General features: G+C 41.6%; 1 protein-coding gene across 3 annotated transcripts in view; it reads left to right on the top strand.

The window, feature by feature from the left end:
• MCU (mitochondrial calcium uniporter) overlaps positions 1-21,241 on the top strand; it is a 151,409-nt gene that overhangs the window by 118,983 nt on the left and 11,185 nt on the right. For all 3 annotated transcript variants that reach the window (XM_030569549.1, XM_030569550.1, XM_030569551.1), the window contains exons 2-4: positions 3,441-3,510; positions 11,408-11,578; positions 18,177-18,281. In XM_030569549.1, the coding sequence (XP_030425409.1) occupies positions 3,441-3,510; positions 11,408-11,578; positions 18,177-18,281 (346 nt within the window). The remainder of the gene's footprint in view (positions 1-3,440; positions 3,511-11,407; positions 11,579-18,176; positions 18,282-21,241) is intronic.

Below are 21,241 nucleotides of genomic sequence, written 5' to 3'. Positions count from 1 at the left end.
TGGCCCAAAATGTAGACTTTTGTAAAAGAGAGATTTTTCCAGCCCAGTAGAAGTGTTTAAATTCATTTATTTTAAATTCAAACAGACTTTTTAAATGACTGTTTCTCTTTTGTTCACCATCCAAACAGTTCTGAGATGTTCAAAATGCAACTGACCCCAAGCTAAAGTGAAACTGACTTGCATTGATATTGATTTTCATTTTCAAAGCTGAGAAAATAATGTAAATACAATACAAGTTTCATTGGATTTTTAGAATTTTCAATGTTCTCAGCAGGCGGGCATATCACAATTTTTAGGCTAGGAGATATTAGGGTCTGGATTAAATTTGTGCAACTGCTTTCAAAAGAAAAAGGGAAATTAAATTGCTGAGAAAGCAATTTTTATTCCACTGACATTCCCCTAACCAGGGTGGATTTGATTTAAATCACTGGTCAGGAAGACTCGATTTTAATCATGTATTTATACATAAATTGTATACATTCTTGTTGGTTGTTATAACCTTAATACATAGTTTTCACAACTCACAGACAGATGTAGGTTTCATTTTTAGAAGGTATACACTCTGTATATTTTTAAGTGACTTACTTGAAAACTTGTCAGATTTGTTTTACAGCTGTATCAGAAAATGAATGATTGTTTGGTTATTTCATTCACCAAACGTAATTGAAGCAGATATTTATGAAGGTGAGAGGTGAACTATCTTCAATTCAACAGGCTAACCATTAATATTTGGAGGATTTTCTTACCATGCTATATTAGGAGGAGAACATCACCTGACAGATATTTAAATTGTTTTATTTAACTAAAACAACAAAGTTATGTCATCTGGATTTTTTCTTCAGCCACAAACATATAATAGTTCAACAAAACAAACATTTGAATACAGTTAAACATTCAAGTTTTTTAAAATCAGGTTTGTGGGTTTTTTTAATTATTTTAACAAAAATAGTTCAATGAAATACCTTTTTTAAAAAAACAAAAATTAAATTGATTGTTAGCCAGGTCAACATGAGAAACTTAAAAGATTGGCTTCATCTCACCTTCATTTTGCTGTTTGTTCATAATCTGGAAAAGAAAAACAAGCTTTCCTGATTTTGCAGTTCCCAAACATTTTCTCAGTTTGGAATGGATTAGTCCAAAGGAAGAAAATATTCTTTCTGCACGAGCAGAAGAAGTTTATCACTTCAGCAGTCTCTGAATCCAAGTGCTTAAGTAACTTCCACCAGTTCACTGAGCGTGACTTTCTTTAAAACATCAGCAAACATATATTTCTTGAATGGTTCTTATTCCCAAACTGAGTCTCTTTTACGGCCTGCTGCTATTATATGTTTTCCCTTCTAGTGAGAGAATAGTATGGTAGATCTCAAATCAGTGAAGGCTACGCTCAGAAACACCTCAAGACTTCTGGAATATGATGCTCAATCAGTTTCACTTTTGTTTCTGCTGCTTGTCCCTCCCTTCTCAGGTTTATGTCCAAACTTCTCCTTGTCCAGATCTAGTCCGGCCCCAACAATCTTCTGTTCATTGAACTTTCTGAAACTTTGCCACGTCCAGACTAGGTATTAAAATCGATTTTAGATACGCAACTTCAGCTACAGGAATAACGTAGCTGAAGTTGAATTTCTAAAATCGAGGTACTCACCCGTCTGGACGGTGCGGCATAGATGTCCGCGGCTCTCTGTGTCGATTCCGGAACTCCGTTCGGGTTGATGGAGTTCCGGAATCGATGTAAGCATGCTCGGGGATAGATACATCGCGTCCAGACTAGACGCGATATATCAATCCCCGAGCAATCGATTTTAACCCACCGATGCCGCGGGTTAGTCTGGACGTGGGCTAAGAGAGATAAGGGATTGACTCTGTGTACGCAAATTTGCAGAGGGACAATAGGGTTATTTCTCACCTCTATATATTATTTATTTTAAAACATTTTTGCAGTTAAGAAGCATGTTATCTCTGGAGACACAAATCCACAGTTTGAGAACTGCAAAACTAAGCATCTCTGATGGTATCTTCTAGCCTGAGCAGTGAGTCCCATTGGGTAGATAGAAAGAGTAACCTAAATAATCTATAGAGAAGCCCTTAGAACCCCATAAAATTGGGTCCCTAATCCATGAACTATTGGAACTCATTTATAAAACTTTTTTCTTAAATATTACATGAATATATTGTCTCATACTATCGAAATAAGAAATTATAATTCCTATTCCATGATGATATCTTTGAGCTATATTGAATCTTAATTAAAACTGTTTTTAAATAGATTTTGTCCTCAAAAAGCATTTTATCAAAAAAATCCAATTTTAAATCTGATTTTTATTTACAGCAATAACTAACACATTTTGAGTTCTTGATACAAAATTCTTATCAATGCAGAAAATTGTCCAACAAACACTTGAAGCAAGACTTTTTAGTAAAGGTACACTTGTAATTGGAATACAGGCTTTGGAATACAAAAATAATTTGCAATTAAACATGGTCACAAACCGCTGAAATATCTAAATGTACTAACTACTAAATATATAGGCTGCTCCAGTCTTGACTAATGCCATCTAGTTGATAAAATGGGGGCACTTTGTAGGTTTGTGCTAGTACTGTAATCTACCAGTAAGCATTTATTAAACACATCTAGTGGGATTATCCTAGAATACAGTGTTTCTGGAAACAAGTGCTTAAATCAGCCTGACTCTAGGCTCTCCCCTACAAACTAATATATGTGGCTTACCGAGGGTAAATAACATCAGTACATACAAAAGTAAGTTAATCCATTTCTGTACTTTTCTCCTGATAACTGCAAGGCAGTCTTTTTCAGCCCAGTGGTCTTGCCCCTTTTTCCCTGATTCTGGTAAGGTGGTTGTATACAAACTTGCTTGTATGAAACATAATAAAAATGACCTTTTCCTCTGTTTTTGTTGATTTATATACTGAAAGGACAAAATGATCTAACCTATAATTCATCATAACTCTTTCTATTCACCCATTATGTTGCAGTTCCTTCTGTCTTTCCTAAGTGTTATCTACTTATACTGCTCTTTACCTTATGTTTTTTCTTGCCTTCTCTATCTGTGCCTCTCTCAAATTTAATGTTCAAAAATTCAGTTTTAAGCTAAAGTGGCTGTTATGCCAAAAAACATTGATATCTAAGCTGCCTCTTTAAAGTTTTCTCTAACTACACTATTTGGTGGGCAGAAACCATGAGAAGTGAACATGGCTGAGGGGGTATATCCCTTCTGGATGACAGACGGCAACAAAAGATGCTGCTCTTGACAGATGCTCCTGACTTGCTGTCAGCCTTGTGGTAGATAGGAGGATATGCCTAGATAAATGTCATTAGGAGAGAGAATAGGGAGGTGGTAGTGGGGTCAGAGTCTGAGAGACAGTCATAACCTAGCATTTGCCCTTTATTAACCATTCCACTTTGCTGTGTTTGGATTTTCTAGGTGCACCAGAGGCTTTTTCCATGGCAGAGCTTGAGAGTGGTGCATTGCAGTACAGTAGTGCCCTCTGATGGTGAGTTTTGGAAAAGAATTTTAGTCTTGTTTCTGAATGACTTTCCAACTCAAAGCGACAGAGTCCTCTGGCACCTTATAGACTAACAGAAGTATTGGAGCATGAGCTTTTGTGGGTGAATACCCACTTCATCAGACGTCTGTCGAAGTGAGTAGGTCTGACGAAGTGGGTATTCACCCACAAAAGCTTATGCTCCGTCTGTTAGTCTATAAGGTGCCAGAGGACTCTTGTCGCTTTTTACAGATCCAGACTAACCCTGCTACCCTCTGATACTTTCCAACTCAGATCACCCAGTGTGACTGACTGTTTTTTCCTGTGATGCCATCCAGTTTCTCTCCAAGGACTGGGGTGGGGGCGGAGACGAAATGGCAATGCTAAGACAACAGCAGTATGAAATACAGATCATAAAGTCGCTTGTGTAAAATTAAAAAAAAGGACTGCCCCTATATCTTTTGCTGAAGGTTGGATAAATGCATGCACATAATCCTTCTAGGGCAGCTGCTCCTTCTCTTTCCCTGAGTTTTCCCTAGTTCTGTTTCACCACGGTAGCACCCTCCCCCTAGGAAGGAAGGAGGAAGATAGAAGGATTTTTTGTTTATCATCAGTTTCATTTCCTGACTTGAGAAGACATTGGTCATTTACTTCAAAAAGGCTTGATAAAATGTTCATGCTCAGAAACCATACATCATGTCCACAGTCCACTTCATTTGCTCATGAGAACAAGGAGTCTTGAAGGTCACTCATCATCTTACAGAATGCCATTTATCTGTGCCACTAAACCAATCCTTGGCTTTCTTTTGCAAAATAGCTGCTGAGCCCCAAGTATAGCACAATTTTACTTTTACTCTTCCTATATCTTTCGTTTTCCTCCCACCAAACAAGCCGTAGCTTTTCATACCAGCTCCCTCCAGAGCCAGTCTGTGCTGCTTTTGAAATAGCTGAAGGGGGACACCAGTCCAGCAAAGCATCTCCTTGCCTCACTCCACCTGTGTACTTCTAGGTCAACAGAGTCTGGGAAAGTTGTGGAGGCAATGCAAAGGATCAGCCACGTTTTACCCCAAAAGAGATGAAATGATAGTTCCAAGAGATCAGAATTTACAAACTGACATTAAAAACTTACATGTTACAAACTGCAAATGCAGGCACACCTTATAAATGTTACTTTAATTTAATGTTATTAAGCAGGCCACCAATCCAGAACAAAAACATTGTCACAATCTTTGACAAGCATATTTAGATTTATTGTTATACAAGTCTGTACAGGGCAGTGGTTCTCAAACTTTTGTGCTGGTGATCCCTTTCACATGACAAGCCTCTGAGTGTGACTCCCCACCCATAAATTAAAAACACTTTTTAAAATATATTTAACACCATTATAAATACTGGAGACAAAGCAGGGTTTGGGGTAGAGGCTGACAGCTTGTAATCCTCCATGTAATAACCTCGCGACTCCCCCGCCGAGTTTGAGAATCCCTGGATAGGGGGTGTATATTACATTCTTTTTACATTTGCATGCAGTGAAAGAAGTAATTACGACACGCAGGAGTGTGTCTGAAATCTCCCACAATACAGCCATGCAGTGTCAAGCTAAAAGAAGCATTAATATACATTCTTGCCACCCCCAAAAAATTGTAAGTGGATCAGAATTCAAAGGGGTCATTGCCAAAGTTCCTTGTGCTAGATCTTCATTTATATGTACATTTGAAGAAAATCTTTGGAGAGCAATTTTGTAGTCTTATATCCCAGAATAGGTCTGCAGGTTAGTGAAAACATGCAGTATAACAAGTGCCCAAATTGCAAATATTTCCTGCTGAGAGAATGAATAGCCCAAAAGCTTTGTGTAGATCTGGGAATCTTAATTAAATTGGTGGATAAACTAAATATAAGATAAACCAGTCACAGTTTGATGAAAGTGTCATTTGCAAAGAACTATAGTTTACCTTTCTAATATCCACTTTTACAAAACTAGCTTTAAGAAAGGAAGAATATAATTGTCCAGCAAAAATTCATGCTAAGTAGTCTTCTGCTATAATTATATGCTGTACCCAGTATTTTTATGTGACAAATATTTAATAAACAGTGAACGTACTTAAAATGCAGTTGTACCAACTAGTTACTCAATCCTTGCTTTGATCATTTATTCATTACTAAAGCGGTTTCCTCTTTTTTTTTTTTTTCCCAGTCAAAGGTCTCAGATACTGAGCTTTTCAATAGTGTCAGTGTGTGACATAAGGCAAGGGAATCTGTTGCTAGAGAAGGTAATCTCTAGTGAAATGAAGGACCTAGTGCACCAAAATCATGTTACAAAATGAAAACAGAAGACTTCTACTTATACTTCTATGTCTGCTTTATGGCTACATAGCTCAAGATAACTGTAGACAGTGCTTGTACAGGATGACCCAGTGTGCTAGTGAGAGTTGCTGCTTTTCATATACAAACTTAAACATTGAGTGTAGCCAGTGAATACATATAGAATAAGACTAGCATTTACAAGCTAAATTTAGGAACCAGATATAACAATACGTTTTAAATGAACCGGGGAGGGTGAACAAAAGGATGGACAGGTGCAATTTTGATAAGATTATGCAATTATCTAGGCTAGTTTGTGTATGACTTGATGAATTCTGAATCATTTAGTCTTTCTCACAGTGTACTTTGGTATTTCACTTTATTCCTTCAAGTAATTTTGTTAAACGTTCAACCCTAAGTATGAGTTTGACATGCCCGTGTTTTTTAATGTTAATGCTGAATACACTTCCCAAGGTAATACTGACCACATTTTCTTAAAAAACAAAGGAACACATCACACTGCATTTTTGAAGCTTACATTTACAAAGTTAAAATTTCAGATAGAGCGTGCAAGGATGAAGTTCAGTCCCTCCCCTTACCCCCCCCCCCAACTCTAGCTGCTGAACTGGAGGTTTTCCAAAAACCTTGGCGTTTTCATTAATTTTGACCGGTTTACAATTTAAAAAAAAAAAAAAGTAGGAAAATTGTGTACATGAAATAGTATATGCATGACATTACTTTTAAATGCATGATACAAGTTAGAGTATTGGTTTAAAATTAATCCAGAGTGACATGCTAAAATAAACATTTTGTACTCAGTGATTACATATGCCTCCCAATCCTATGGGTCACATACCACACAGGGTATACCACAAAGGACTGGGTCTGACAAAGATAGCCAACCAGTATGCAGTGTATCATTATACAACTACCTCTTTGACTTTTTCCCTTATCAATTCCCTGAGGCCTGACGTTTCTATTTCTTGGAATCTGTTGGGTTGGAAGTATTGAGGTCCTCAGTTTCATTCTTACCTGAGGCTTTTTCCCCCAGTAGTAAAGGTTTGACAAGGCCTGACCTTTACTGGAAGATAGGAGGATCAGCCATGATCCCGCTGAATTATGGGCCTTTTCCAGCTGTAAATAAGGTTTGAGAATTTTTTTTTTTTTAAGTTCATTGTATAAGGTATTGTGAAGAAGACACAGTGTAGTCACAGTCCAGTCTAACTGAGCCAGTCATCCTAAGGAAATGAATTACTGTTTCTGTGGCTTCATCTACACTTGAAATTTTTGGGAAATCTTATACTGGTGCTAGCAATTGAGGGTACTGCTAGTATAGATTTGTTTGCAGGATTTTTATTACTGTCATCTAGATCTGCTTTGAGCAGATGGTGATGAAAATGCCAATGGTCAGTTTACACACTTCCACCAGTGCTAGAGACAATGGAACTACACTTGTCCTACTGCAAATGTGGAAGGTTATCAGAAAATTGCTAGTGTAGAGACAATTTGAAACAGCATCCCCTCATTCTTTCCAGTAATGGAGAAGGTTCACAGGCTATGTGATCAATCTAGCATTTAAAATCCAACATTTTTTACATTGTACTAGAGCCTAGCACATACTTTCTCATGGTCTCCAGGCTTATATATCATTTGTATACGATTTTATATTATGTTGTATGCATACCAGCCACAGGATCAATTCATATTTTGAAAAAACATAATATTAATATTTTAATATTTGGGGGGGGGATGAACTATTTAACTTCATCCAGTTGTCACAGAATTCCTTCTGAGCTAATTTCTCCATAGTAGAAAAATCTGCTTGTATCAGTTCTAGAAAATTGCCATCAGCTTTTTGCACTTTTCCAGTGTGGTTTGTTGTTTTTTAATTAGTGTCTCCTAATACCAATTTACATTCTTAAAAGAGAAGATAGGAATAGTGTTTGCAGTTGAGTTAGTTTTAATAAATTGATCTCATTGGTTCCCCCCATCCTTTCAGGAAAAAAACCCCAATAATGTAGACACTGGGACCTCAAAAATTCAGGGATATTTTCTGTAAGGAGTATTCTTTCCCAACACAGGGGTCAGGTCTAAGACATGTGAGATTAGGGCATCATCTGAAATTAAAATATTTCCAGTCTCTGATGTAACCGTTTGTGCTATCAGCGTGGAGTATAACAGAAAATATGAGTGTGAATTATGTGAAAAGTCAATAAGAAGCACCATATATTGAATAACTTAAGAGGTCTCTGATAAGCTATCTCCCAAAGGTGAAAGCAAATTTTTTTCTTTTGGCTTGGGAAAATAATCTTGGTCTTCTGCCATGATTGTGTGAGAGCCCAGGAAGGTCATTAATAATAATTTGCTGAAAAACATTCAATGTTTTGAGGCATAAACTTTTAACCAATATATAAGCTCTTTACCATATACGTTTCTACAGGCAATTACAGTTTTTCCCTTGCTGTCTCTAAGTGTAATGGTTTAGAAAACAAAATTATGTTTCCCTTCCTTCCAGTGAAGTGCAAATTTTGATGCAGGAGAATATGGATACCCTGACACTTTAGGAAGTGGTATTTATTCTAGTCAGGACTGTTTTACAGCTGCATAAGTAATACGAGTTTACTTTGAGCAACTGACACTCTGCATATAGATTACATCATCAACAACCACCTGCATTTTTTCATCAAACCACATAAAATAAAACACAATATTGAACCTGTGATGGTATAAATTGAGTGTTCTTAAATTTGAGTTGTAGATCTCCAAGTACCCTGATGAGGTTCACTGTAAGTCAGAGAGCTGAATAAAAAGTAGCAAAAGAAATGTTACTATAGAAATCCTAGCAGTTTAATGCAGGCTCTGATCCATAGACAGATCTCAAACCATTGGGAGTTATAAATGGAGGTTCCCAATTGCTTATTGGAATAGAAAGACACAAACTCTGCTTCTCTCGATGATGAGCTTCAGCAAAGGACAAGGAATTTAGCCACATGACCTGTTAACTTGGGTAAGTAAACTTATGTTCTCTAGAGCACAAACTAGCATTAAAGAGAAGGAAAGGTGGTGTGTTCTGACAGTAATTCTGTGTATCCAGCCTGAGAACCAGATCATGCAACTTCAGTTGAGAATTCGTGGTATAGTTAAATTATGGTTGACATTTTGCTAGAATGTCAGGACTAAAATCTTTTTTCTGAATTCCTGAAACAGTTTTGTTACCTTACAAATCAGCCCTTGGTTTGTGCAATGTTTAAAACAAAAACAAAAAAGAAATGCTACATTTTTCAGGGATAATACTGTTACAACATTCCAGAGATGAAAAACCTGTGATATGTTGCATCATTTTGTTTCTCCTAAGATTTTATGTCAAATGATATAAATCAAAATGGTATACAGGTCTGAGTTATTCTCTGTAACCTCATGCTTCACTGTTTTCGGAGCTGAATATTCATTTAATCAAGTTTTTGCAGTATTCTGGTTGCGTATTGTGATTTTGTTTCCCAGAGGCAGCATTCAATTACAGCTACTAGTTCCTTAATATTTTGGGGGCTCTTCTTGACTTTGTACTATCACCGTAGGTGAGCACACCTTGTCATTGTACTGAATTACAATGTATGGGCCTCCACTTTAGATGCAGTTTCCTCAAACACACATGATAACTATGAAACTGAGGTTATACATAACTTTGTTATGGAATTTAAACATGCCTTATAGGTGCTTCTGGTTGCCATACTGTCCCCTTGCCTTAAGTCTTTATTACACTTCTTAAAGATGCAGTTTAGCATTAGAAGCTGCAATTCTTGCATTTGTAGTTCTGTTTGCCCCTTTACCTAGGTGCGATGCATTGCATTTACTCACAGGTATTTGTTTGTCTTGAATCTAGATTGTTGCTGTTCAGACTTAGTTCCATGGCTTCCTTTCATGTCTTAATTCCACACATGCTAATGCAACATTAACCTTCCATTGTATGCAGTTTTCTGCTCAACTTACTTATGATACACTGTTCAGTTTGTATGGGTGTTTTTGGCATGTCTCCTACTGATATTTCTGAAGGGGCATGGTCCCAGTTTCAGTCCAGTTGTTTGAAAGGATGAGTAATACAGGCAGGGTGATCATTTTGTAGCAAGCCTGTGAAGAGTAGTGCAAGGCATGTCCGCAGCACAACTGTCTGTATACTGATCTACACGTAGAAATTGCATCAATTTAACTAGATCCCTTTCTAAATAACTTCACTTAAATCAGTGCATCTCTCCCTTGTGTAGACACTGCTAAATCAGTTTTTGTTTTAGCAGTCCTTAAACTGATTTAAGAATAGTAACACCAGGAAGTTGCACCAATTTAATTAAATTTATTTAGAAAATGATTTTGTTAAACAAGTGCAGTTTTTTTTGCAGGCCTGAGATACTATTAAACTAATGTTGGACTAGATAGACTGTACTATAGGTGCGTGAATTTTATCTTCAGACATGATGAATACTATGCAATCAACAAAAGATAACATTTTCATTTTTTCCTAACATAAAAATTCAAAGAGCATGAAGTTTTGCATATTTTTAAAGATATATACTGCTAACCTTCTATATTCCCATACTTTTAGTCAGCAACTGTTACTTGGAAAACTTGACCAACTAATAATGTGTAGGTAGGCAGCTTTATTTTATACTTCTCTAATTCCATCTGTTCATTTTAGAGCGTAAGCTGTTGGAGCAGGGACTGTCTTTTTATATGTGGACAGCCCCTAGTACAATGTGGATGCTGTGATCATGCAAATAATAAAATAACTTGCTTAACTTACGTTTGGGACAAGGAATTATATGATTTGCACAGAAATCCTCATGCACCTGTGTGAAAATGCACCCCAGAACACTTAAGAAATTGAAAATTCCTTTATCTCTAGTTTAGCCTATGGAATAATTGTCAGTGTAGGTGTTGTCTTTTCTCTCCTTCTCATTTCTATGTATGAGTGATATAGCATTAGACAGAATACCTTCTAGCTTATAAAACTGATGGAATATTGTCTCTGTGACTTCAGAATTCTGACTGTCCTCTTATTGGTCCTACTTAAGGCTGATTTTGTTCATTCAACACAAATAGGGAAAAATTTAATTAATCAGAGTAAAAACATAATTTATCTAAAGCATGTCCTTTTGCTGGATCTCCTAGTGTGTAATCTGTCTTTATTTCAGAGATTACAATCCGAAAGACCATCTTTTTTGTCTTGCAAAGTACCAAATGTTTGGTGCTTAGATTAGAGAACATTTTTATCACTGCTGCTGCCAATTACCATGCACTTTTGTCCAATAGCTACACTTTCATCGTACCTCTAAGAATCACACTCCACTTTAAGACTTTCCAACAAAGCACCAGAAAGTTAATAGATGTTGTTAACTTGTAGGGAGGGAGAACTTCAGATATCCTTCAACACGAAGATTGATAAGGCTGTCTGTATAGTAATAAACAATAATTAAAAACTGGAGCTTCCATTTTGATATTTAACCATCCCTGCCATGTCTTCATGGGACAAATACAAGATTGTTACACAAGGTATTTTTTTTCCTTATATTGCATATTTGGAAATGATCTGTCTTGAGTCTAATATTCTTTTCTCTAGATGTGACAGTGGTTTACCAAAATGGATTACCTGTGATTTCTGTGAATCTTCCATCCCGGCGTGAGCGTTGCCAGTTCACGCTTAAACCTATCTCAGACTCTGTTGGAGTGTTCTTACAACAGCTGCAGGCAGAGGACCGGGGAATTGACCGGGTCGCAATCTACTCCCCAGGTATGGTTATTTTTGCAAACAAATGGACTACCCATATCACCTTATTCCATTCAAGTATAGCACCTTTTCAGACCTTAAACTTTTTTAAAAGTAATTTCTTGAACATATTTACCAGTGGAAGTGCAGCCTCCAACATGGAGAATATTCTATTAGTTCTCTGAGTGCATGCTCATATATTTCATTGACAGGCTTGACAGTGATGTGGAGGGAGAGGGGACATTTCTAACACCAAGTTTCAACTTAGAAACTTCTTCTTGCTATACCTATAGTTTCCATCTTACCTTCGTATCTCACTCTCAAAAAAGTGATTCGTAATGAAAATTATGTGGAGCAGGAGCACACTGGCCCTTGCTTCAGCATTAGTTACTGTAACTGCGTGAATGTAACAGCTGAAACAACCTCATATTTAGAAGTTGCGTAGGTATTTGGGAGTTTAATGACTGAGGGTATCAAAGTGGCAAAGAGGAGTTGCACATTAATACCTCTGAATGAGAATTCTTTTACCAAAAAAGATAAATCAAAGTACCATGGGGCAGTTAAAAAAACTACCTTGAAAATAGAAATATAAACATCTATTATTTAACTTGTTTTTCCTCTCCATGTCTATTAGATCCAAATATCTAGAAAGGTGTTGAGATTTTCTCACTGTGAAAATTAGGTCTTTTTTGTAAATCCATGCTTGATAGTGGCGCCAGGATCCTAGTATGAGAGACTACCCATGGAGACATTCTATTGAAAGAAGTCCGAGAAGAGTCACTTTTTTTCCTTGCTATGGTCTTCACAAAATTAAATCATTCCAGGAAGAGTAGGAAGGGTCTGCAGCTGTTGAGTATTTTTTCTTTAAATATATTTTTAAACCCTACAATCTAAAGTATTCGATTAGTTGAAATTCTGTTTAACGAGCAAATGGTTTTGCTTTATAGAGATGCTCCCTCATGAACTCATGTAGATAGCCTGTGCCCTGCCTCCAAACAAGTTTTATTAATCATGCAAAGTACAGTTGCTCAGCTAAGCTTCCTTGTGGCCACTGTAAGTCCTGGTTTTGGTTACCCTAGTGTCTTGGCTGAAGGCATGGCAGGAGTGTACTAAAAAAAACTGATTATTTAGAGAGACTGCTAGTGACACAACTGGAGCCCTCTAATCCATTTGCAAGGAGGAGAAGTGTTCATAGAGCAAAGTACACTCAAGTACTGTGCTTAGATCACCCATGGTGTATGCACGGCCACAGCTTTAAAAAAGTTATTCTTCTAGCGATTGCTCATATCTATTCCAAGTAGGTGTGTGCTTGCTGTGTGCATTATCATTGTAAGGTTTTTCCCCTAGTGGTACTCGTCTGGTTGGCAGTGGAGACCGTGGAGTGGCGCCTTTGTGGCCATGTATATAGGTGCCTTCTTACCACCAGTGACAGTCATTGGAGCAGCTCTCATTCTTGCATTTGCAAGTGCTTCCCTACTGGTTGTCTGTCTTGTCTATTTGTAAACAGTTATGTAGCTTAGCTGTAGTTTTAGTATAAGTTAGTTAGGTTTACGTTGGGGGTCACCCCTGCAGTAACCCCTTCCCCACGACTGGGGCATGCTTCGGTCTCAGGGCTTCAAGTGGAGTGGGTCATTTCTTAAGCCTATGTCCAAAGGGGGACCACGCAATTCCTGTCTTAAGTGCCTGGTTGAAAGTCAACAGGTGCAAAATCTGTAGGAGCAAGCATCCCTTCCCTCCCTCTCCCCCCCCACCCCCCATGAGCTGGAGGGTCTGGAAGACCCCATGCCAACAAAGAGGTCATCCTCTTCCTCCCCTGATGAGGCAGTGGCGGGGACATCTACCACATTGCCTGCCATGGACATTAGAGCCCATCAGGATCTTCTTAGGAGGGTGGTCCAAAACCTTAATTTGCAAACGGAGGAAGTCATGGAAGACACAGACCCAATGGTGGATATTTTGGCCCCAGAAGGGCCATCGAGGGTAGCCTTGCCCCTTGTTAAAGCTATCCAAAACACTGCCAAGGTATTGTGGCACATCTTGTCTCTATTCTACTAAGAGTCAAGGGAGTAGAGCAGAGATACTTTGTGCCATCCAAAGGATACAAGCACCTGTTTACCCACCCCCAGCCTGGGACCCTGGTGGTGGAGACAGCTAACCATAAGGAGCAGCAGGGGCAACTGGAGCCCATGCCTAAATCCAAGGAAGCCCAGAAGCTGGACCTCTTCGGTTGGAAAGTATACTCCACCGGAGAACTCAAGCTTCGGAAAGCTAAACAGCATGTGATCCTAAGCCACTATGCTTATATATAATTCCCGAAACACTTTGGCGAAGTTTCAGGAATTGCTCCCAACGGACTCATGCTCCAAATCCTCAGTGTTCCTGGAGGAGAACAAGGTAGTGACCAGGGCATCTCTACAGGCCGCCCTGGACTCCGTTGACTCAGCTTCCCGCACTATAACCACAGCAGTGACTATGAAGCACAGGTGTCTGCGCTACCTCAAGAGGCCCAAAATACAATCCAGGATCTGCCCTTCAATTGCTTGGCCCTGTTTGCAGAGCAGGCTGACTCAAGGCTACATAGCCTTAAGTACTCACAGGTGGCCCTTAAGTCCCTGGGGATTCACACACTGACCCCTCAAAGAAAGCTGTTTAAACCCCAGACCGCCACACGATTCTACGTTGCCCCTGCTAGACAAGATTTTAGTAGAAAGTAGGGCAGCAGTAACGGGAGGCGCCCATTGCAGTCGTCCTCTGGCCAGGGCTAGGGCTTGGCTAAACGGTAGTTGGGCGCAAAGCCAAACTTTTGAAGGTGCACCTGAGGACAGAGCACCAGCTGAATGCCTGGATCCTTTCCCTCCCTTCGTGAGCCATCTATCCCATCTCTACCATGTCTGGTCTCAAATCACCTCAGACCCCTGTGTCCTTAGCGTGGTGGAATTGGGATATTCTCTCCAATTCTGTTCCCTCCCACCCACCTTCGCCGTCCCTCTTCAGGAACCCTTCTCATGAGCAACTCCTTATGCAGGAGGTGCAATCACTCTTTCTATTTGGGGCAGGAAGGGAGGTTCCTCTGGAATTCAGGGGCAGAGGGTTCTACTCCTGTGATTTTCTAATCCCCAAGGCCAAGGGTGGGCTCAAGCCTATTCTGGACCTGCGAAATCTCAACAGATTCATGAAGAAATTAAAGTTCTGCATGGTCTCCCTGGCTTCCATCATCCCTTCCTTGGATCTGGGGGACTGGTATGCTGCCCTCAACTTGAAAGACACATATTTTCATGTCTCCGTAATCCCATCCCACAGACACTTGCTGCAATTTGTGGTCAGTTGCCAGCGCTGTCAGTTTAGTCCTCCCATTTGGACTGTCAGCAGCTCCTCGGGTGTTCACCAAGTGCATGGCAGTTATGGCGGCCTTTCTTCACAGGCACCAGGTGCAAGTCTTCCTATACCTGGAATACTGGTTCATCAGGGGCGATCTCGAGCTCAGGTGGAGGAGCATGTGAACCTGGTGCAGACAACATTCCTCAGACTCTGTCTCATCCTCAATGTGGCGAAATTGACCCTGACCCCCCCTCAGAGAGAATAGAATACACTGGGGCTCTCTTGGACTCCATCTGAGCCAGGGCGTCCCTTCTTCAGTCTCATTTTCTGACCCTGAATGACATTATCGAAGGTCTCCATCAGTTCTCAACCACGACAGCCAGGAATTGCCTAAGATTGCTGGGTCATATGGTGGCTTGCACCTACGTAATGCAGCATGCAAGGCTGCAGCTCTGCCCTCTCCAAGCATGGCTGGCTGAGGTGTAGAGGCTGAGCTGGCACCTGCTGGACAGGCTGGTCACACTCCCTCATTGGGTCTTCCAGTCCCTCTGGTGGTGCCTACTGCCGCAAGTGGTCTGTGTGGGAGTACCTTTCTCCAAGCCACAGCCGTCACTGTCATTAGTCACAGATGCATTGATGCTGGGGTTGGGGGCGCACCTGGGTGACTTCAGGACTCAAGGTCTATGATCCCAGGCAGAACTATCACTGCACATCAATGTCAGGGAGCTATGAGCAGTGCGTCTAGCTTGCTAGACATTTCAGGTCTGTCTTCAGGGCAAATGTGTTTCAGTGTTGATGGACAACACCACGGCAACGTTCTATATCAACAAACAGGTGGTGCTTGCTCTTTTCTCCTGCGCCAAGAAGCCCTCAAACTGTTGGACTTCTGCATTGCCCACTTGATACAGTTAGCGGCATCGTACCTGCCAGGCTCACAATATGAACTAGCCGATCACCTCAGCAAGTCCTTTCATGGCCACATATCGATCTGTTCATGATCCGGAGCAACAGGAAATGCTAGCAGTTTTGCTTCTTCCTGAACCATAGCCCCAGCTCCATTTTGGACACTTTTCTCCTCTCATAGGCAGGATAACGACTGTACGCGTTCCCACCCTTTTCTCTTATCCACAAAGTCCTTCTCAAGGTCCGGCAGGACAAGGCATCCCTTATTCTTGTAACACCGGTGGAGCCCCGCCAACACTGGTTCTTCACACTGTTAGACCTGTCAGTGGAACCTCATCAAGCAGGACCAGGACTGCTTCCAGCATACCAATCTGGAGTGTCTCCACCTCACAGCACAGAAACTCCATGGCTGAACTCATTAGCGCTCCAGTGCTCCCATTCAGTTAGGGAGGTTCTTTTGGGCAGTAGAAAGCCCTCCACTCATACCACTTATCTGCTCAAGTGGAAACGGTTCTCTATTTGGTCCTCTCAGAGGGATATCCCTCCACTCCAATCTTCAGTTCTCTTTGTACTGGACTATTTACACTACTTAAAGCAACAAGGACTGGCAGCCTCAGCAATTAAGGTGCACCAGATGCTATTTCTGCTTTCCACCCGGGTGCGGCAGGGCAATCAGTATTTCTTAGCCCCATGGTTGGACACTTCCATTGGGAGCTAGACAGACTATACCGACAGGTGCAGTAACTGGTCCACCCTAGTGGGACCTCAGCCTGGTCCTCTGCAGGCTCATGGGACCCGGACCCCCTTTGAGCCTCTAGCAACCTGCTCTTTGCTCTTCCTCTCTTGTAAGGTTGCTTTCCTAGTGGCCATAACTTCATCTAGAAGGGAATCTGAGTTCAAAGCGTTAACTTCTGAGTGCCCTTATATAGTTTTCTATAAGGGCAAGGTCCAGTTGCCTTTCCCTATAAAGTAATGTTGCAGTTCCTGCTGATACAAAACAAGACATTTTCCTGCCAGCGTTCTTCCTGGAACCGCATGCCAATGACAGGGAACGTATGCTCCATTCCCTGGACATTAGACGTGCACTGGCTTTTTACATCGAATGTACAAAGCTGTTGATGCAGCTCTTCATCACCATCACTGTAAGGATGAAAGGGCTTCCTATCATCCCAACCAATTTCATCTTGGATCACGGCCTGCATCAGGACATGCTATGACCTGGCAAAGATTCTGGCCCCAGCATTGATGGTGCACTCCACAGAGTGTAGGCTTCATTTGCAGTGTTCCTGGTGCAGGTCCTCATTCAGGATATCTGCTGGGTGGCGATGTGGTCGTCTGTCCACAACTTCACGTCGCACTACGCCATCACATAGCAGGGTAGGGATGATGCTGCTTTAGGTAGAGCAGTGCTCCAGTCTGCAACTCTGTGAACTCCAACACCTCCTTTGGGGAACTGCTTGGGAGTCACCTATTTGGAATTGACATGAGCAATCACTTATAGAAAAAATGATTACCTACCTTTCGTAACTGTTCTTTGAGATGTGTTGCTCATGTCCATTACAAGACCCACCCACCTCTCCTCTGTTGGAATATCTGGCAAGAAGGAATTGAAGAGGTGGCAGGTCAGCAGAGACCTATATATACAGCCTTGAAGGTGCCACTCCAGGGGGCTCCACAGCTGACTCAATGGGTACCATTAGGGGAAAAACCTTGCAACGATCACGCACACGCCTACTTGGAATGGACGCAAACAACACATCTTGAAGAGGAACAGTTATGAAAGGTAGGTAACTGTTTTTTACTGTGGGGTCACAAAATGATGACACACAGAATTAGATATATCTCTAGAGAGTCTTTGATAGGAAATCCAAAAAGGAGGACCCCTCTGGGTTGGAGGTGTCAAAGCTGTTGTCACTTCGTACAGAGAGGGTGGAAGTAATCATATTTTACGCCAGCATGATTAGTAGAACCCTGCACGGATACAAAATTTGTATCTGTATCCAGTCTGCAAACATGGTCCGCAAATATAAAGCAGATATCTGCAGATTTGCAGTGCTCAAATGATTAGGTACAGGGCATCGAATGTCTGTACTATTGCAGAACATGGTAGCATGTTAGACAGCAAGACATGACTGGCTCCTGAAAGTCTTAGTTACTAGAAAGTAGTAGTTCTATAAATGATTCAGAAACCGACTCAGTCCTTGCCAAGTCGGGAATATAAACCAGGAGATCTTAAATGGTATGGCAGAGTACTGGCTACTAGGAAATCACTAGAGTTCCTGAACGCTTTCTTAATCCAGAAATTTTGTAAGTAACAATGTCAGCTTCTTCTTTAACTGCAGTAACAGGTGAATATTTTCTTCCCAATCCTTAATCAGTCCCTCTGTGATTTGTCTTTCAGATGGTACGCGAGTAGCCTCTTCAACTGGCATAGACCTCCTCCTGCTGGATGACTTCAGACTGGTCATCAATGACTTAACATACCATGTTCGACCACCAAAGAGAGGTAAAACCAATTTGTTGCATCTTAAAAATAATTTCAAAAATGTTTAGTAGCGAATTCTGCACTTAGTTATTTAAGGAGCTACTTCAGTCTCAAACTATTGACATTTCAAAGGTGAAGGACACTTGTGTAAAAACAGGTTTTCTAAAGTGAATTTTCCTATTGTGTAATCATCCACTTGAAGTCCTAACTTCAATGTTTGTATATAGCATCAAACATTTATAAACAAACATCCATCCTGTTCTCAAGCAACACCCCTACTAATAGAGGAATAAATGAAGAAAACTAGTGGAATTGTTTTAGTATTTTTTAAACTTTTAATATGGGGAGTTAAGCTCTTTAGTTTAGACCCAAAATGTGATCTCTATTAAAACTACTGTCATATGGTTTGGAAGAACCCGTCACATACAAATCGTTTCCACCATTCCGAGGCACTTAAGTAGTGGAGATTTGTTTTGTGAATGTGGCAACTACAGTGTTCCCAATTACCTATGTGGTCAGTAGAGGTAGCAAAATCTCACCAGCAAAGTCTGTTACCAAAGCTGTGTTGACAGCTGAATGATGCTAACCCTCAGTAAAATAAACTAAGCAGAGTGTATAAAGGGTTGCAAATAGGGGCAGCACCAGCCACTTGGTGCGGGGGCTGAGCTGGGCTAGTCAGAAAATTGGGGGGGCTGTGCTGTACATCTTGTGGGCACACATAGAGGAGCATGGAGGCTTCCCTGCCCCCACACAGGGCCAGGGAGGAGCATGAGGGCTCTGGCCCCTTGCTACAGTTCAAGATTCAGCCCCACACACCTCACACCGCCTGCTGCCCTGTAGCACAGTTCAGCGGTGCTAGCAAGCGTGCCTCTAGGAGCCCTCGGACAACCACGGCAGCGGGACTGGACTGCTCCCAGCTTCTCCTTGCTCCTGTTGGTGATTTCCCTCTCCCCCACCGTGATCCCTCTCCCTTATACATGCTCCTCCCTGTCTCTCTCCCTGCATGCTCTGTCCCCCTCTGTTTGTTATTTCCATGCCTCCACCCCTTCCCCATGCTCGATATGCAACTCTTACTTCTCCAGTGCTGCTGGTGGCAGCGCTGCCTTCAGAACTGGGTGGCAAGAGAGCGGTGGCTGCTGATTCAGCACCCAACTTTGAAGGCAGCACTGCCACCAGTAGGAGCGCAGACCTGCAGAAGTACTAGTGGCAGTGTCATACCATGCCACCCTTAATTCTGCATAACATTTGACCTTTGCACTGGGGTAGCTACCAGGGGGCTAAGGCAAATGTTAGGGTAGCTATAGCTCTTGCTAGCTCCTCTAGCACTGGTCCTGGGTGCAAACCCCTAAATGAAGAGAGATGGGAAATCAATGTTTTTCAAGATGAGACAGTAGCAAAATATATTACATCTCATTAAGTAGAGTTGGCATTAGCCACCTTGCCATGAATAGGACTCACCTGAGGATTTGGGAGGTTAGCAAGAAGATTTTTTGGAGTGTCCCCAAAAGCAGCAATAACTTTATATATAGAAGAGGAGGAAAGAAATGGCAATCTTCCAGTATACTCCTCTCTTCTTCAGCATCCTGTTGCAGGTTTAGTGGAGCCATGGCTACTTGTGTTGATCTGTGTCCTGCAGCCAAGACTTAAAGAAAAAAAAATTTTGTTGTTGTTGCAAGGATAAGTTTCCAAATAAGATCAGGCTTGAAGACTGCTAGGCTCTCAGACAATAGATACTTTTTTGTGCATTCTGGTCAGTGTATATATATTTTGTTACATAACATTAATTAGTCCCAACACCAGTAGACCTGATGGCCTTTTAGATTGTGTGGCTGCTGCTTTTGTCCAGAAGCTACTTGACAAAAGGAGTCAGATCATCTGTAGGGAGATGGTGATGGGGCCATCACAAATTCCCTCTCTGCTATTAGTAGTAATCTGAACAACACTGCCTGTTAGACCAGTGAATTTGACCTGGGATCTTCCCCAAAATCAAGGAATTGACTGTACGTTTTATGGGTTCCAAAGGCCAAGTTAAGGGGCTACAGTAGGGACCATAAATTATCTGATCTTTAGGAAATGTCAGTCACAGGAAAAAGGGCTAATCTGAGTTTCTGTTTACCCCTAACACTTCCAGATTTCAAAAATTGGTTATCTGGTCAGGATATCATGGACAGCCATGCTCTTTGGGACATTACAGCAAATTATACTGAGAAAGTACTGATGTACTACTTAATCTCCTCTATACAGTTCCCAAAGCTCAAGCTGTACCATTTAAAAATCTGGGGCTCCATGAGATCTTTCAGGGGGGCCGCAGGGCTCCGTGGCTGAAACCCGGAGCCCTAAGCCCAAGGGCCCCCTGTGGGGCTGAAGCTGGGAGCAGCGCAGGGCTGAAGCTGCTCCCATGCCCCCCTGAAACCCGCAAACCTCTCCCCACAAGCTGGGAGTGGTGCAAGGCTGAAGCTGGGAGCCCCAGTGCCCCCCCTCCCCACACTCCTGCTGAAGCTGAGATCTGCACTGGGAGCTTCTCCCTCCCTGCTTGCCTGTACACAGCCCTTAGCTATCTCCTCTGCCCGTACACAGCCCCTACCTATCCCCTCCCTGCACCCTGAGCTGCATCCTTCACTGCACACAGCCCTTAGCTGTTCCCTCCCTGCACCTTGAGATACCCCCTGCCCCCACACAGACCCCAGCTACTCCTCTGACTGCACCCTTAGTGGTTTTGAAACTTTTTGAACTGAGTCCCCCTCCTTTAATTTTTATTTTTGGTTAAGACCCGCCCCCCCCAACCCAGACAGGCCAGGTAGCCTCCTGAGTGAGTCAGGGGGTGGAGATGGGGCTGCCTCCCTGGATCCCGCTTTGCAGAGCTGGCTAGAGCTCCACCAGCCCTTGCCAGCCCCCCTCAAAAATAGAAATAAAACTATGCCTATGCCTAAGGGTCCCCCAGCCCAGAGCAAGAATAAGGCTGAGAACCCCGCTATAGAAAA

This window comes from Gopherus evgoodei, chromosome 7 (assembly GCF_007399415.2).
Source record: "Gopherus evgoodei ecotype Sinaloan lineage chromosome 7, rGopEvg1_v1.p, whole genome shotgun sequence".
In the NCBI taxonomy this organism is placed as follows: domain Eukaryota; kingdom Metazoa; phylum Chordata; order Testudines; family Testudinidae; genus Gopherus; species Gopherus evgoodei.
This window is presented reverse-complemented; position numbering and strand designations above follow the sequence as displayed.